The sequence below is a fragment of the Chelon labrosus genome, assembly GCF_963514085.1.
Source record: "Chelon labrosus genome assembly, chromosome: 8".
Lineage (NCBI taxonomy): Eukaryota > Metazoa > Chordata > Actinopteri > Mugiliformes > Mugilidae > Chelon > Chelon labrosus.
In genome coordinates this window covers 18,457,812-18,476,862 of record NC_140358.1, presented here as the reverse complement: position 1 = coordinate 18,476,862, position 19,051 = coordinate 18,457,812, and the positions used below count along the sequence as shown (strand labels likewise).

General features: G+C 41.9%; 2 protein-coding genes across 3 annotated transcripts in view; both read right to left on the bottom strand.

The window, feature by feature from the left end:
- Window positions 1-11,647: 11,647 nt before the first annotated feature.
- On the bottom strand, window positions 11,648-13,776 carry gpr151 (G protein-coupled receptor 151; the record flags this gene model as incomplete). Its single annotated transcript, XM_084549707.1, has 1 exon — window positions 11,648-13,776. Exon 1 carries the CDS (start codon window positions 12,977-12,979, stop codon window positions 11,648-11,650), a length of 1,332 nt encoding a protein of 443 aa, XP_084405833.1. The 5' UTR covers window positions 12,980-13,776.
- Window positions 13,777-13,888: 112 nt separating this feature from the next.
- ppp2r2ba (protein phosphatase 2, regulatory subunit B, beta a) overlaps window positions 13,889-19,051 on the bottom strand; it is a 42,013-nt gene continuing 36,850 nt past the window's right edge. For both annotated transcript variants that reach the window (XM_084549706.1, XM_084549705.1), the window contains exons 7-10: window positions 17,815-17,984; window positions 17,164-17,255; window positions 16,948-17,071; window positions 13,889-15,779 (exon numbers count right to left, since the gene is read on the bottom strand). In XM_084549706.1, coding sequence (XP_084405832.1) covers window positions 15,624-15,779; window positions 16,948-17,071; window positions 17,164-17,255; window positions 17,815-17,984 — 542 coding nt within the window. In that variant the 3' untranslated portion in view covers window positions 13,889-15,623. The remainder of the gene's footprint in view (window positions 15,780-16,947; window positions 17,072-17,163; window positions 17,256-17,814; window positions 17,985-19,051) is intronic.

The following is a 19,051-nucleotide window of genomic DNA, read 5'->3' as shown; positions in this document are numbered from 1 at the left end:
TAAGCGCCTCAGCTATTAGGGGATATCTTATATTAAGAAAAGACGCCAATACTGAAGTTCTTGTGCTTCTTGTATGTGAATAATAATGGGACAATAATGGGTTGTAACTGGACGAAAGGGAACCAGTGAAAAGTCTACGTGCATGCTGTAAGTACACGCTTATGTTGAGAGATACATGTCCAATATGTAGCAGGAATTATGAGGGATTTTTCAATTTATAATATTTCTTTCATTATTATTATTTTTTATATATTGTTGTAGTGTTGCACTAACAATCATATTAGTGTTAAACACTCCCTTAAGACATTAAAGGTACTTATATCCTTCATCAAAGTACCAACTGGTAACATTCACCTTTCAATCCAACAAAATAAGAATATTTAAATGTTACTTTAAGGTGACTTTTTAAACTTTCTTTGTCCGGTCACTGACAATCAGTGATGAAGCTGCCTCAGATAATTTCAGATTATGAGCAAAAGATGAGCCATAATTTTGTTTACTTGTACAAGGTCAACATTGCACCATGAATTTGAATGATTCAGTGTGTTTGTCCAAACATGTTAGCTTAAACTGTTCAGTGGCATTTCCCTCTCTATTGGCCTGCTCTCGATGCTACTCCTCTTTTTGTGAGAAAGCTGTGTTATACAACTGCAGGCTATGTAACAGTGATGCATTTGGGATTGTTATTAGGTACTGATACATGTTAGGATCCACTTTGACTGCCTGGGGAACTGTAGTATGTAACCAGCTTCCACGTTTCACCTTATTACCAAACCTATGCAAACACAGGGGATGTGCAAAACCCTGCGTCTGAAACTGGAATTCAAATGAACGGAGAACAATAAAAGTTACACTTTTTAATTGGTCATGTTTTGTCAGATCTTGTTGATTCCAGCATTTGATACCTCTGCATTCGAGTTTTGTCATTCGTCGTAGGTTTGAGTTGGACACTATTGTGCATATCATTAATATATCTGCAAGAAACAGTTCCTGCGCACATAAAAGGTGTTTCTGACCACTGACTAAAATGAGGTTATAATAATAAAATCAATGTTAGTTCATTAATGAAAACACAGCTGAATCATAGTCTCTCTCAGTTATTTTAAATAAATACTGGCCATCATAACCTCCATGAAGCTAAGATTTAGTTTAGGACTATTGCATTTGTTTTAACTGTAACTTGTACTTAATGAACTGGCAAGTGTGTGTATATTCTGGGCAATCGTGAACCCGATCACAGACAACATTTTAGCAGTTACTGCCACATTGACAGCCAAATTAGCTAACCCATGTCCAGTAATGAACAAATGTGAAACTACAGTTGCCTGCATTATAATCAATAGTATTTATAAACCCCCTGCTTTTCATTCTCGTCTGGCAAAAAGACGTCACGCAGCATCTTGAGGCGCGCTTCTGGAATCCTGCTGGGACGGACAGGTGGAGCAGCAGCTGAGTTCGGCGTTTTAGAGTAGGAAAACAAAAGTGGAGGTAGTTAATCCCTCGTCATCCTTTGTGTTGGCTGAGTCCTGACTGGCACCCCACAAATAAAATAAAATAAAGTAAAAATAAAGTAAAAAATAAAGTAAAAGTAAAATAGAATAGAATAAAGTAAAAAAATAAAGTAAAAAAATAAAATGGAATAGAATAAAGTAAAAATAAAGTAAAAATAAAACAGAATAGAATAAAGTAAAATAAAATGGAATAGAATAAAGTAAAAATAAAGTAAAAATAAAATGGAATAGAATAAAGTAAAAATAAAACAGAATAGAATAAAGTAAAAATAAAGTAAAAATAAAACAGAATAGAATAAAATAAAGATAAAGTAAAAATAAAACAGAATAGAATAAAGTAAAAATAAAACGGAATAGAATAAAGTAAAAATAAAATGGAATAGAATAAACCTCTTTAACATTGGACCAGAATGTATTGGCAAAAAGAGTTTGATTTGATTCCCATTTTGGCCACTTGGTGGCAGTACAGTAACCTGTAGGTAGGGGCTCACGTCCACCACTGGCCTGGATGAGTTGACCCCTAAGCATTCAGTCATTCATTCATTCATTCATTCATTTTCTATAACTGCTTGTCCTCTGGAGAGTCAGGGCGGGCGACCCACCCCTAACCATGTTTCAGCAAAATCATCCTGGATGTACTGGCTCACAGCTGCTTTGACTAAATCGGTGTAGGCTGAGAAGAATGATTCAAGCTGTGACAATGCCCGATGCTTCCTCAGGCAGAAAGATTACAGTGGTGTTGACACAGATGATTCTCCAGTGTGCTGCCAAGATGCCAAATGTGTTCTCTGAAGTGATGATAGTTGAAGAGCCGCTGGTTCTTGGTCTTGTTCGTCTCTATTTGTAGAACATAAAACATGCAAAGTATTAAAAATAGGTAATCATTGTGCATTCACAAACATTTAGAGGAACTCAACCTACACACTGAGACGTTTGCAACCAATTGTGCTCTTTCTGAAGATGTCCTCGTCACTTTCCTGTCAGTACGCCCCCAAAATATCGGTACTTTCTAAAAAAAAAGTTGGTCGCAGATGTGGGTGACCAGACTTCTAATATCCTTCTCGAATCCACAGATGTAAGTGTTTCTAAGTACCTGGGGGTTGTGATAAGGTACTTTAGTGACACCAAACACACAATTGTCTCAACATTTCTGGGGCTTGTTGAGCTGGAGGGAGGAGATGCCAGATCTATAATATATCTGTATTTGTATTATGGAGTGTGAAATGTTGAAGTGTTGTGAAGATTGTGTGAAGTCTTTGATATCACAGATATGTGTGAAAAGTTAATTGCCTAATGTTTGATGAGCGGAAATTACTGATGTGAATACTTACTTGTTCCCAGAGGAAAGGGGGATCTTCCCTGCTGTTTGGTTGGTCCAGGTGGATTCGGTCTTCTTCTCACAGATGGCAAGGGGAAGTTCAGTTCAGTGTGGTGTGGCAGAGAGAGGAGCTGCCACAAGTGCAGGAGAGTAGTGATGGCCAATCAAGGCTTTGTTGAACTTCCACATGTGATTCAAGAAAAGGTTCATTACTCTAGGCTTCAGTGACTCTGTGATTTATTTTTTTTATTTTTTTCAGTCTTCATTGTATACTTCTTATATGATACGGTATTTGTTGAGAAGCTGCAGCACATTTTGCAATATATCACAAGAGCTGTAGGGCCTGAGTCGACCTAGTCAGGGCCTATGGAATCAGATGCGGCTGCAGTCAATGAATACAGTGATGCAAAGCACTTGAAGGAGTGGCATCCAATTTAATAAAATGCTTTTAATATGATTATAGCACCACCTTGTGGTTGACATGTATGAATGTTATCATAAATGTTATTTTTATTCATTCATTCATTCATTTTTCCATCCACTTAACCGAGGTCGGCTAAGGCTAAGTAAGGAACTCCAGACGTCCCTCTCCCCAGCAACACATTCCAGTTCTTTCCGGGGAATCCCAAGATGTTCCCAGGCCAGACGAGATAATCCCTCCAGAGAGTTGTGGGTCCGCCCCCAGGGTCTCCTCCCGGTAGACCTCTAAAGAGAGGCCTAAATTTAACATTTAGATTTAACATTGAAACACTTAACTTTTTTTTTTTAAATTTACCCTTACACTACCCCTAATTATAGTTTCTCATACATTAATGGTTGTATATTTTCCATTTGAAATGTTTCTGTTCATGAAATTCAGGAATTTCTATTATATGAAATAAAATAAAATGTGAATACTATTGTTGGCTGATACGCAAATATTTGCGTATTATTTTTATCAAACAAATATTATGCTCCCCTACGAAACATTTGAAGTAGGTCAAATTCGCCAAAGAAAACTAAACAATTTAACCAACTTTCTGTTTTTTGACATTTCATTGACAAGCTGTCAAGTCATCCTGCAGTTCCTGAAAGAAGCCAGCAGGCTGCGGTAGGGAGCCACCACTTTCTTCAGGATGAGCCGGGTTACCCTCTTCAGTGACAAGGTAACCCGGGTGATTCAGGAAGCAACCAGCTCTAGCATGAGTAGAGTAAATTGATCACTCAGCTGATGTCCTTACTGTTCTCACTGAAGATGATCCTCATCAGAGTACAGAGTCACTGCATCTCCAGTCCACTGCCATGATATTGCAGTCATGTATTCCGAAATGCAGTTGCCAGTGTAATGTCAGGGTGCAGTTTGTGTGAAGTAGTCGGCACTAAATGAAAGTTAAACAAAGTTAATGAATTAAAGTTAGTTAGCACTACATATTCAAGTAATAGTCGCATCATATCACATCATATGAAACTGCAGTACACTGCAAATTCTAACATGGTATTTAATCAAAGGAATTTAGTGGTCCTATATTAGTCTTTGGACATGCGCAAATAAGTGCACTTCTATTTGCCACCTTTTTACTTGTTTCATTTAAGCTTTGAGGAGAAAATGACAAATGTACTAGGTCAGTGGCAATTATCCGAGCTTGTCAAATCTTTTGAATGAAAAGTCTATTTAGATTATTTGAATGGGTATATATACAAACTGAGAGTGAATGAAGAGTACATCTGATGAAACATTTATTACATGGTCACAGTCGGCCTCAGTCAAGGCGGTGAAGACACTAGGGGCCTCTGTGCTTTGGTGTTCTTCAGGATCGTGTCTGTCCTTCTCAGGGACAATTTAAGTAATAGTGGCCCACCTCACTTTCAATGCAGCATCCACAGACATTTTGGAGACAGCAGTGAGGAAGCGTTCAGCGCAGCTCCTTCCTGCTGAGAAGATGTGAGCTGCTCCAGTGTTGTCCACTAGCTGGTGCAGGTATGCCATGCTCTCTCTTACAGTGACACAGTGATGACTGAGGAAAGACAAAGACAGAGGATTAAGAGACACACAAATCAAGTGATGACGTTTCACTACACTTCATTATTTTTACTGATAAGAAATGCAGCCACTCTCTACAGGTATGGTCAAAGTATTTTGTCTTCAGACTGCAGTCACTGTTATTATTTAGGTCTTATTTCCTTTTTCAGCAAAACATTTCTTACTCTCCTTTCCCCTTATTTAAAACATTAAATGCAATGTTGCAGCTTAAACTGTTCAAAAGTTCAAGAATACAATTAATGAATGTTCAGCTCTACAGCTTGTTCTACAACTATTCAGGAAAGACAGAAAAAAACTTACTTGCTCCACTGACAACCTTTGCAGGGTGCAAGAAAGTCCGGGGTTGTTTTATTTATTTATTTATCTATTAATCTTAGACCCAAGCAGAGCTTTAACTCATTTGAAACCCTTACTCTTATTCTTGCTCATCCAGACTGGAAAATACAAAAATAAATAAATAAATAAATAAATTATTTTTGCTCCTTATTCTGAATTTGTAGCTGAGTTTTTATGTGATTTAGTGCTTAGAACAGATAAAGTCGTTATAGTAGGTGACTAACATCCAGATTGATGTTGTCAGTGATCAACTCACTGTTTTAATCACACCTCAGATCTTGTCCTAATTTACGGCATAGAAACTGAAGGTCCGACCATTTCCTCCTTGAATTTACAATAATGGATTACACACAGAAATTGCAAATACACTTCATTACAGTAGACGCTTATCTGATGATGCTGTAACTAGATATTAGTTATTCCTTCATTATTTACCTCAGTGTCATGTGACAATGTTGTGGGCGACAGCAACCAAAATTTAACGAACCTTATTTTGTTGATAGCATCGCTTATGTAGCGACTTCGCAAATCCAAAGAGTCGCTGAGAGACAGAAGATTGGCCCATATTGTCTGACGCGCTACAAAAGAACCACTGAGACTTCGAGCCTAAATTTAACCGTTTATTAACAAACAAAAGATGATCAACTCATAACATGCTCTAAAATATAACCAAAATAATCCACTTCCGCGTTGTTTGGAATGCAAACTGCGATTAGAGACAAGAGCCAATTAATAACGTCACTCGCCACCAAGTGGTCAGGGGTGTGAATTGCAATCTGTCAAAATGACAGGACCTTCAGATATTTCCCTCACAGTTTTTTGTTTTGTTTTGTTTTGTTTTTAAAAACGGTCAATGGCGGAAAATATTTGGCTAACACGACCTCTTGGCACACATATATATTTTAAATTGTTTATATATTGTTTATGTTTATACTGTTTATCACTGTTAGATGCTCTGTCATCACAATACTGTATTTTGTCACCCATTCTACATACCTTGACAGATCAGTGTTCTACATGCTCTTGTAAAATCTAGCAAAAATAGCTGTGATGACAAGGACTGACAAAGAGTTCACAGTATACAAATGTGTGAATCTTTGCTTTCAGGCCCAACATCATTGTAGAGCTCCGGTAGCTGACGTCATCCTACACCGGAAATCACAACACCGCCATATTGTCAGGAAAGCGCGCGTTTCGATCGTTTGGAATGACTATTCAGTTGACAACTGCAAGCAACTAACTAACTTGTCCTTGTACCAGTTGCATCCAAAAACTGATCGACAGCTGTTGTGCCCGAGGATACCAGAATAGTCAGGGACAAGCAAAGGGGGAATCGTTTTATAGGATTCCCAAAGATCCCGCATGTGGATTACCGCAATAAAACACGTGACTTATTTTTTGTTGACACCGCCGTATTGACAGGGAAACTCTGAGGAAAAATGAATGGCGCTGGAGAGTCACTGAAAGCACACAATGAAGAACTTTTCTGAGGAGGTTCATGACAGTAACGTAAGTGTTTAATCTTGAATTTCTTTCTCATTGTGAGTAGTTTTACTGCTGAATGAACATAGTGTTAAAAACATGCTAAATAAACAAGACATTACACTTGGAAAAAGTGCAATGGCCATAGGTGTGAGTGTGGTTGTCTGTCTCTGTGTTAGCCCTGTGATAGACTGGTGACCTGTCCAGGGTGTAGCCTACCCTGCTTCTCGCCCAATGACGGCTCTGTTGAGTCTGTAACTGCTTGTCGTCCAGAGTACAAGGAAATTAATGAATGAATGAACACTACTCCAATGTAAAATAGCAGAATAAAATAAAACCCACACAAGACCATCTGAATTGCATTCGTTTATATATGACCCGAAGACACAATCACAGGTACATACTGTACAGTAGCCATGTTCTACCTGCACAGAACACACAAGATACACAGAAGCTCAATTTGGTCATGTCCCTTCAGTCTCCAGGTATCACTGTCCAGAATCTGATCCACCCTCAGTCATGTACCTTCAGTCTCCAGGCATCAATGTCCAGAAGTGTTCTACAGGGACATCTGTTTTTACCCAGTCTTCAGGTAAACAAATGAATTTTCCTTTTCAGCCCTGCTACACTGTTGTTACTATTGGTAGCCAACTAAGAACCTCACCCCCACTACAACCCGTTCTTAACATAAGGTAGGTTACATGACAAAATTGCCCAAATGCCACAAGATATAGAAGAAGGAAGCTAAGACAAATTGGTGTGTCCCTATTCAAAAATGGCTGTGGTGATGAAAACCTTATTAGGATATATTACTGGCCTGATCTACAATGTAGGCTCTTGACATGTAGGCTAAGTATAAACCAAGCTCTGTGTTGTTAACATTCATCAGCCTTGTTTTTGGGTGCCTAACAAATGTTAAATCCTTTGGTCACTCTCCTCTAAGTCTCATATTGGTAGCCCTTCCCCAGCAAAATATCTAGCTCTTTAACCGATAAATGATTTACTGTCGTTTTGTTCTCTAACTCGGTGGTTTGTCTGAGCTCATTTCACTGAAAACGGTCGCCTACTTTAATGTAATCAACATTAGATTGACCCTCAGTAATCTGAGAGTATAAGAACCACAACCATGGGCTAAAAGATGCCAAAATGCTTTGAGCAAAAAGTGATCACTTTCATATGATGTGTACATATTTGTTTTGGGTTGGAGCAGCTTTAACTGAACCTAACTGCATCTGTTGGACTGACAAAAGTCAACAGACATACTATGAACACAGAGGGAAAAACAGCATTTATCCACAAAGTGACCACAACGGTTGTAATATTCAATCGCCTGTAACAAATAAGCCCAATTGTGTTTTCTTTTCGGTTGTGTTGCTACCGAAGGCCACACATACCCTGCATCCCTCATTTACCTGTCAGCAGCTTATGTGTACATTTGAATGACACCTGCTCTTTGTACTGATGGCAGTGCTGAAAGGTGCCTGCCCTTTAGATCTCCACATCCTTCACTGAGATGAAAGCCCTCTGATTTATTCTAATCAAAAGACTGTTAAATACCAGGGCCAGACCCCCTGAACCAGCCCATCTCCAACACCAAAATAACCCACCCCCACACCACACACACACACACACACACACACACACACACACACACACACACACACACACACTCCCTGGTTGACTCTCTACAGACTTAAGAGCCAGGTGATCTTCCCCCAGGACCAAAGGGAGGTGAAGGTAACTGTGACTCAGAGGGAGTCGCGGCATTGCCAGGCAAAGGTTTTAGCATGTGGCTTAATTGCAGCCAGTCCCCTCCCGCTGAGCATAATTAGTGTTCGCTAGCATGTCACTTGCTGTGGAGTTTCATTTATAAGAGATGATGATTGGCTGAGGGATGAAACGCAGGGGTGACACCCCCGCCTCCCCACGCAGCGGGAGGAGGACACAGCCAGGAGGCCAGTAAAGAGAGGATCTCACCTGCTGAAAGCTCCCCTGCCATGCATAATGACCTAATTAAGGCCGAGTTGTTTATGACACTCATTTTTTTCATCAGGTTTCTCTCAATCGGTCCCTGCGTTGCGCTTTTAGTCCTTCTTTAGTCTAACTCCATTATCAGATTTCCTTATTACCGTGAAATATTCTGCAGCTGCTTTGTGTTTAACTATTATTTCAAATTACACTCATTGTCATGCAGTGTGCATTTCGGTAACTTATCCATTTGTATGAGCCATAACAGTGGGTGGGATATATTAGCCAGCTAGTCAACATCTTGTCCTGAAAGTTAATGTGTGATAAGCAGGGAAATATGGGAAGTGGAAGGATTTGAGCAACTAATTTTGATCTGCATCTCTTGTGGGGTGTTCCTGGTCTGTGGTGGTTCAACGTAGGAAAAGAGGTGAACCTGTGACAGGGTCATGGACCGTGTGTCACATCCAGCTCTGTGGCACCTGGTTTCGATTAACGGTTTCTCTGTGTTTTGGGCATTTCTTCATGTTAGAAACGTTCGAGTCTTTTCCTAGTGTGCTTTCTGCTTTTCTGTTCCCATGTTATTTTTTTGGACTTTGTCTTTGCCTGCTTTTGAAGTAAAGGCTTTCTATCCACCTCCTGATTCATGCCAGGATCATGCACCCTGTCACAAAAAATAAATGGTTCAGGGATGGTTTGAGGAACACAGTGAGTTCAAGGTGTTGTCTTGGCTTCCAAATTCACCAGATCTCAATCTAATCAAGCATCTGTGGGATTTTCTGGACAAACAAGTCCAATTCATTGAGGCCCCAGTGCACCTCTTGGTGCCAGATACTGCAGGGCACTTTCGGAGATATAGTTGGAGTTCATGTCTTGATGGGTCAGGGCTGCTTTGGCGGCAAAAGTGGGACATAAGTTGTCCTGTCTCAACAGATCCAACCGAACTAACAGAAGCATTAGTTCAAGTGCAAGTGATAACACCTGGGATGTGTTTTGGGTGTGTAGGTAACTTTAATTCTACAGTGTGATAATAATAAATACACTTCAATCAGCCAGTATAATGATGATGTATTTTTTTTTTAGAGAAGGATGCATGTTATTGTGCCACATTGCAACATGCAGAGAAAGACTATGAGCTCTTGGTGGTGGTGAGGACGATATATGATATAAAATAAGTTGTTGTTTTATATCTTTGTTTGTTCTTGTTAATTTAAAATGACTGTATTTCATCTCTTACCTCATTCCCCGTGTTGGAAATCGAAGGACAGTTTGTTCTTGTCTAAACATCCCTGGTCTAATCAGGCAGTGGAAACGTCTGGGCTGGTAAACCATGTTGGACTTTTTAACTGCATTTCATTTGTCTCATATATGGGCCAGCTGGGTTTGTACCACTTGTCTGCCAGCGATTTAGCTGCTCCAGGGCTCTCTGTTGAAACTGGATAAAATCCCACAGCAGATTTACTGGCTCACTTAGAATAAATGCCAGAGCACTGACAGAGGTGTCAACATTAAAGGCTGGAAACAATGGTCATATAGTGTATTTAAATATCAGTATTACAGCTATTGTGTGAATGCTGTACAGTAACATTTCATTAGTTCTCTGGTTAAACAGTGAAGCTTAAAATCTCAGTCCAATAATTAGCGAGTAGCTTTTTATTTTTGCCAGTGTTTACGGCCAGGTCACTACCCCAGGGACTGATGGTGGGTTATATAGTTAAGTGCTGCTATGATTGAGGTACTTGGCATTGGCAGTGAAAGGTCAACATAAATGATTAATGAGTGGGAAATGTCATATGGGAGGGGATGGAGAAAAAAGAGTGTTAGGAAACTATGGGATGACTACATCCTCAGTGGTCTTCTGCTCTCCTTCTGCTTTTTACAGACATTTTATGGTGCAAGACATTTTAAACATGTGTAAAATAGGGAGTTGAGGTCTTTCATCAGGTTGAAAATGAGCATTATTTACATGGGCTTTAGTGATCATCACAGCTGGATAGCTTTTACAGCAGACAGACAAATCGATCACAGCTCAGCTGTGGCACATTTCCTCTCGTGATGTTTATCCCTTTAACTGTGAGGTTTTGACCTATCTTGTGCATTCAGATCAATGAAGAGAGAATTCCTTATGAGACTCCCGCAGAGGTGAGTCCACTGAGAATACATCTGAGTCTTTCCCCCCTAATTAGAACCCGTGGCAATTCTAATGGTTGCCCTTATGAAAAATAATTTAATGACTCTGCGTCAGCAGGAAACATGTCTGATCTATCCCGTTAAGACTCTGCTGTACGTGTGGACACGGGATGACACTAAACACCTGCACCGCTGTTGTGCTTTTGCTGTTGTGATGTTTTTAATAATTAAATTATTTTTGACACCATGAGACACACACTCCAACTACGTTTAGACAGTTGTCTTTATTGTAAACACTTGTCATTCAGATGCACAATGATGACAAAATACTCTTTCACTGAAAGAGGGCAGTAAACACAGACTTTTTCACCAAAAAGAATGCCTACTTCCACATCACTTTCTAACAATCAAAAGGCATATACTGTACAAACAATGACTGAACTCCAAAATATAGTCATAGCACCAACCTCCAATTAAGATTCTCATGTTTAAACTCTAAGTGAAGGGTAGTCTTATATCAGAATACTACGATCTGCTGCTTATTATATTGATTTAATATGACACACTGAAGATATATATATAAAGACATCTACTGTGCTGTATACAATATACCATGTCATGCTTACCATAAGCTTTAATTTACAGCCACAAATAAACAACAACAATCCAGTTCTGCTTCAGTAAGCAACGAAAATACATGATTGCAAAGTTTATCATTTATGCAGATGATGCTACTCTATTTGTAGTCCGCACTCGCTCTGGTTGTACTTCTTACCTTTGAATAATATCATAAACACAGTTGACAGGATACCACAGGTTGACGGCGCAACTCTCAGCAGTCCGTTCAGCTGAGGTCTCTTGATTATCGGCTGTAAAGGAGGTTAGTTATTTTTTTTCCTCATTGTTCTGGTGCTCCCATGGCACGGGATCATTTTCGTCTGTGTGCAGTCCGGTCTCCCTCTCGTGCCAGAACTGCTCCACATCAGGCAAGACAATCCCATCTTTGAGGCTTACCGTGTCTGCCTCCTTCCCTCCTCCTCTCCCTCCACCTTGCTCCGACTGAGGCTGAGCCTCTCTGTTGGGTTCCTTGATGGAGCTTGATTGAATGCTACACTCCCTCCCCAGCTGGCCTGAGGTCTCCGGTCTGGGACAAGGGGACTTGAGAGTGGTTGGGTTGTGAGGTCCAGGCTTTGCTTTAGGTGGAGATTGTTTGCGTAGGGTGAGGCGCCTCCACAGGCCCCTGTAACCCTCCCTGAACTCCTCGGAGAGGGAGAGGACAATGAGGGGGTTCACCAGTGACAGAGAGAAGGTGAGCAGCTGAGCAGAGAGGGTTAGAAGAAGGGGAGGAGAGGAGGTAAAGGGCCGAGCCCCTTCTATTTCTTTCTCTGCCCTATGACGCTCCCAAACCCACACCACCCACTGAGGAAGCCAGAGGATAGCCATGGCCACAGTAAGGCTAAAAAGCATTAAAGTCAGCTTCCTGGATCTGATCTGGGCTCGTAGGTTCTGAGTCTTACTGGAGCGACGCTGGCATTGGCCGTAAGCCTTCCAGAAATACATCAGGGCAAAGCTGAGAGGTGCACAGTAGACCCCTAGAGGGTATGTTTTGACATACACAGACATGAAATCCCGGGCTTCAGGAGGAACCATCAGCACACACACCAACCCCCGGATCGCTCTGTGCAGCGTAGCAAAAAGCCAGTGAGGGATGGTGACGGAGCAGGCAGACAGCCAGATGAAGAAGAGCACCACCAGGATGGAGCCCAGGTGGACGCTCACCTGCTTGGTGGGGTTTGACACGTAGCGGTAGCAGGCTTTGGCCATTATTGCCACTGTGAAGCTCTTCGCTGCCATGCAAGATTGGAGGAACCAGTCAGCCGTCTTGCACACCACCCAGCCCAGGTTCCAGCTAGCCTTGGAGTAGGAGGCAGCCTTGAAAGGGACCGTGAACATCAGCACCAGCCCGTCTGCAAACATCAGGTTGAAGATGAGGGAGTTGATGAGAGATAGTTTGCCCTTATGTGCGTTTGAGAACAGGATGACCATTGCGGTGAGATTACAAGCCACACCCAAGACGCAGATGACTCCCAGAATAGCTGGCACCAGAACCCTGAGTTCTCCGGGGTCCAGGTGCTGGAAAGAGCCATACTCATTGAAAGGCCACTTGTCTATGGAGCTATTCAGCACAGTCACATTGTTCCCACTCAACTTATCCATCTTTTCCGAGACAGTTCTGATCTGATATGAGAGAAGAAGAAAAGTCCGAGGCAGCCTGGAGATGAAAAAGGGTTCCAAGAACTTCCACAAACAAAAGAGCTGTATTTGATAAAATGAGCCTTGGAGTCTAAACCTGTGAAAACAATCGCACCAGAGAAGGTAGTGATCAATGAGTGATCACAGTGACAATCAGCGATCACAGTGGAGCTCCTGTCTGTCCCCTGGTTTATCCTGAGACGCGATGATGCCAGCTTCTGTGGCTAGTTATAAAGATGGTGTTTGATTGACAGCTGATGTCCCCAGCTGGCAAAATGTGCGTAGATGGCTCCCTCGTGGGGCCAATTAGGAAAAACTCTGTGCGCGGACGAATATATTAGATTTCTAATTTGTCTAAGTGATTGTGAATTAATGCTGATTACAGTAAGGGTATGAGTAATTAGATGTTTTATATAAGTGCTTTTAATGCGTAATGAGGATCCAAGGACAACCCGTTGATGAGAGATTTTTGATTTTGATGCAAAAATCAATCAGTGCAGCGTTTTACAACATTAAATGTGACATCCACCAACAATCCGGATATATCCTGTCACTTGTTTTAAGCTGGGTGCAGCTACTACTCTCAAAATGACAGAGTAGTTACTTCTCTGTCATTTCAAGATTACACTACTCGATGGTTTATATTAATAAACACAAATAGTTCAACTAAATTAATAAATCTTTGACAGTAGTAAGTTTGAAATCAGCCACCAACCAACTCCAGTCGATGAAAATCTTGGTTTCCTTCGTCGTACTGTTTGTCCACACGAGGGCATCCTTATACCACAGGCAGCAATGATCATGGTCAGGACATGAAACTTGTGACACACATTTGATTATGCAGCAGTTAACACAGGAGGTCCAACCAGCGGCAGGATTTGAACTTGCACATCTTTATTCTTTTTTATTCAAAGAAAGTCCAGTAAGCATAAAGACTGCATGGTAATTCATTGCATTTCAATACATTCTGAGCTATAAAAGTTTTGTTTCAATTAGAAGTGTCACAAAGGAGGTTGTTTAGAAGACATTACCATTTAAATGAATCACACTTAATTATTCCCTGATTTCACAGAGTTCAGTTAGACCTTTGACTGCTTCGCGTTATGGGAGTAGGCTCATCTGAGACAAGCAACCATCTCCGAACTAATCCGAGCGCTGAGAGACGACCTGCGACTGCTGTTCCGTGTCGCCCGTCTTCCACGAGAGGGGAGACCTGAACAGGAACTGCAGCAATCTAAAACCAAACATTGTCAAACATTCTGGAGAGACAGCCAATTACTTTAAATTGAATAGTGCCTCAGATGATCTGTAGATGTTCAAATAACTATATGCAGGCTGTCAGTTTCATCAGATCCAACACATGCAAAAAGGAGCTATGCTAGCATCGTTACGCCAAAATAATCTCAAGTTTAAGTTCAGTATTTCAACACGATAAGCTTACGGGTTTGCCATCTGCAGATCATTTTCAGTACTATCCAAATCAGGTGAAAATGCCGCAAGGAGTTTTTTATTCAATTTATTTTTTCATCAAGAATTTTGCAAAAAAACAAAAGAACTAATGTGGCTTTGACTCATCTCTTGCAAAATGATGACGTCTGACTGACAACTGCAATGTGAGAGCAACAGATAATTTGTACATATCACAACGTCCTCTCCTGAGCTCACAAGCATGTAACCGGTGCTATAACTTAATCTTCACTACATTGCTTCAAGCAGTTTTTCCACTCGGGACCTTGCTTTTTTTGTTTATAGGGAAAGAAAGAAAAAGAAAGAAAATATCCTAAGTTAACATTTTATGTGAAACATTCACACTCCCGCCTTGTACTCAGTCCCCTCCCCCCACCCTCCCCTCCACTACATCGAACCCCCACATACCAAAAGAAGGCACCACAGCTTCTAAACAGACCGAGAGAATGACTCAACAAAAACAACAGCATTAAATTAAAACCATTGACACGGCCTGGACGGGCTTCATTCACATTACAGACTACAGCAGTCTCACACAGAGACACAAAATTGGTACTACAAATACTGACCGTGTTGTGTCACGGGCAGAGAAAACTCTCAGTCTGTGGGGTCAGAGATTAACAGTCTCTTCTTCTTCTGCAGTACGTTTGCACTGTCCGAAACCTCACCCCGGTTGGAGGCCGCAGGGTGGATCACATGCAACTGTAGCATGAGCATACTGAAACACAGGGGGCACTGTTGCTACATGACAACGAGCCACCATCATGTAAGGTTGGTTTCTGTCTGTGTGCTCTATTTTATGTACCCACATTTGGCCCTTTTCTTCGGGGTCCAGAGTGCTGCTACATCCTATTAATCATGCAGCAATTGTGCACAAGTGCACAGGATTCAATTCTCCAGGGGTCCGCGTGGCTAAATAAATTAAATTAGAAGTCAAATTGAAGAATGAAAGTTCATTCTTGATTTCAAGGAACCCTTTTCCTCGAGTTGTATCCAGGTTGTATCCCAAAATTCAAAACTGTCTACTTCCCCACTTCAGTCACTGGATACTCAACTCTGCACTTGCTCAGCAGAGTGGGGGGGGGGGGGGATCCAAGACAGCGGCCCCTCACATGTGCGGGGTCAGGGGTCAGACTGCCCTTTAGTTGACCTTGTCTTGGAAGATGTAGAGGTTGTTGGTGGCCGCTACAGCAATGATGTTCTCATGTGGGTGCCACGTAGTGTGGAGGATCTTCTTGCTGAAGTCCAGGCTGTCTACGCTGATCTCATCCTTACGGCGTTTCCCACCTACGCACACCTGGAGGACAACATCAGGGATGAAGAGGCGTTAAGATGAGGGAGTGTTTATGCAGTTTCAGCACATGTAGCACTGATTTCAGGGATTTAAAATAAGTGTTAACGGATTCTTTTCGCCACTTATGACATTTTCTCTTCTTTCAGTCCTGTCGTTACTAACGCCTTGTCTCATTGCTGTTTGGTAGAAGGCAGGTCATGAGTTTACGGGAATTTTGTTTTTGTGAAAACAGCTGCTGTGTCCATGCGGTGAACTGATACAGCTACATGCTCAACAACCAAAACAAAGAGCTGAAAGATGCTAAAATGCTCTAAGAAAAGATAAGTCAGGTAATAATTCTCTGTGACAAAAAAAAAGATTATGAACCAAACGGGTAATTTTGTTGTGATACAAAAACACAGAACACGAGCTAAACTACTAGCCTCAACTACAATTTTTTCTGCTAGAGGTCAAACCTAGAAGATGAAATCCACATTTGTCTTCTTTGTTGGTTCCCTACTTTGTTAGTCTTACAGTCACACAGGGTATTTTGTAATGCCATGTCTGGATTGTATCATAATTACAATGCTCGAGTTACAGGACATGTAACCTTCAATGAAAGGCAAGTGGATTTGCTGTATTTAGAGATGCAACAATTAGTTGATTAGCAGAAAATGAATTGGCAACTATGCTGACAGGTCAACAGCTGCCATGCACAGGTTTAAGCTGGTTGAAAGTGTCATCTCGACTGGGGGAAATCATAGCAAGCTTTTAGACTATTTTATAACATTTAATAGACAAATGATCAAAGATCAGATTAATCTAGTTTTCCAGCTTCATCCCTGAGCTACTGTTATCAGTTACCTGATGCCTCAAATACTTGGTGTATAACGCGCCAGAAAATAGTGAAATTGTCTACCACAAGTTCCTGGAGCACAAATTGAGATATTTAAATCGACTGATTAACAGTCCATATCCAAAGATATTCAGTTTTACTATCACAGATTTGACCTATTATAAAAGAGACCCAACAAATAATCACACTTTAGAAGAACCGGTGAGCGCTTGTGTCAGCTGCGGCCTCGTCTGTTCTGTTCTGTCGTCCTGATTGGTTCGGGAGTCGGGGATTACAAAACTAAATCCATTTTCTGTGAACTGATAGAATAACTTGTGTTCGTGAAAGGCGATTTACCTTGCGAGGCTTAAGAATAGCTCTGGGTTTGCTGTTCTCTCTGGACGCTTCCAGTGTGACGTCACGTTTGGTGTTGCGGTCAAACATTCGGAAGAAATTGTTGTAGGAGCCGGTCATTATGACGCTGAGGGGGAGAGGAAAGGAGAGTGGAAGGTTATGGAGAGGGATCAGTGGATGCATGTATTGATTTATGGATAGATTGAAGAGAAGTCTCACCTGTCTGATCCGTTCCAGACACACTCAAACTTGTCAAAGATGCAGTCATTCTCATAAAGAGAACAAAGCTTGCCCCGTAAGTAGTCGTGGACCTGAAAAACAATGAATATTTGAAGTGGTTGTTAGATTACGACCACTCTTCACCAGCGTCTTAGTGGACGCGGCCATAAGCTGCAACTCCATATGCTCCACTTTCAGTAATCCTTCCAGACCTGGTGACCTACACAAAGATGCTAGGTAGCAGGTGGAATTGGACAGAGAATCCCCTGAGCCAAGCTGATGGCCTTTATCAATCATGACCTGCCCTAAGATAGCTTCCCCTGATCAGGCAGTGCGGATCTGACCCCGATGACCACTCAGTGGGAGGTTTTACCCTTCACGTTGCATCACTACCAACACTATCTATCTTCTAATGGACGCTCGGCTCAATAAACCCTCCCGGGGTGGTTGCTGAAGATGACACGGTTACAGATTGTGTGGGGTGACAGTGAAACAGGATTATGTTGAGTGATTAGCCTGAAATCAATACCTTTTGATTTGATCTGGGCCAGGCTTTCATTTACTAACTTCACCAGCTGACAACAATCTTTGGAGGATTCAAAATGTCCAACAGGCAGGAAAAAAATAAAAAAAATCATGACAGAAGCGTACCTGGTAAGTCTCCAGCGGCTTGTTCTCCATTTGAAGGTCCCACACCTTGACAGTGAGGTAGTCCCTTGTCATCAGGTAGCGTCCATTGTGGCTGAACTTCACGTCGGAGATGGATGAAATGATTTCAGAGAAAAAGGACCGCGTGGATGGATCCTCCGGCTCCTCAAAGTCTACAAGTGAGAGGAAGACAAAAAGCAGTTATCTTGTGACAGAGATACTTTTACGCATTTTACACCATGGGACGTTACTCCCCCCTATCTTTAAATCATTTTACAGCAAAGACAAAAAAGCACAAAGCAGGATTGGTTTGAGTGGGGGGGGGGGTTGTCATTAGCAAACAATAACAGCCACAACAATGCCTGGATGCCGAGGCTTGACTGCCGCAGCTGCATCTCTTCACGGAATTACTTGTGTGTTTAGGGAGACAGTCGCGGGTCAGCATGGTGGGTAAATATTGGTTATGATTCATATTGATTCTGGCAGCTGCTGATCTGTGTGCAGGCCAGCACGCTGGGGATAAGAGCCAGGCATTCCATCGTTAGCTGTCAAGTTATTGTTCCCTCCCCCTCTTTTCCTCCCACCCTACTCCCCTCGCACTTCTCCATCTCTCCAAAAATGGCCCCCCCATCCCACCTCCACCCCCCTCCTGCACTCCTCAGCTGAGGCCTGGAGAATAGCTCTGTGATGTGTCAGTGGGGAGTCTAACAAGGGATGCAGCGTGAGAGATGAAAAAATGGGGGGATGAGGAAGGGATAAGAAAAACAAATCAATGTCAAAGTGCTGGGCCCATATGAGCCCCGCTGGATTTGTGTGTGTGTGTGTGAATACGAGTGTTTGTGAATAAGAAGGAGTGCGATGTGTGTGCATGTATATATGCATGTGTGTGCGTCCCTGCCCTCCCTCTCGTCCCGCTCCAGGGGTGCATAATAGGGTCCCTTGGGAGTTGGCAGGAGGGCTGTTTGGACCCTCTGTCTCTGTCCTGGGGCCTTGGCAATCCTCTCCTATCCCTCCAGCCATCTCTCTCTCTCTCTCTCTCACATCTATCTTTGCTATTACACTGATTGATACCAGCAGCCTCCTAGATTTACAGGTACGGAGGGCGATACAGTATGATTGGGGGTTTGGGATGTTGGGCATGTATAAGACTGATGTGTGTGTGTGCGTGGGAGGGAAGCTCTGAGTCATACTCATACATGGAAGAAGACAGTAGGTCAGTATTAACAGACCTGTCCTGAGG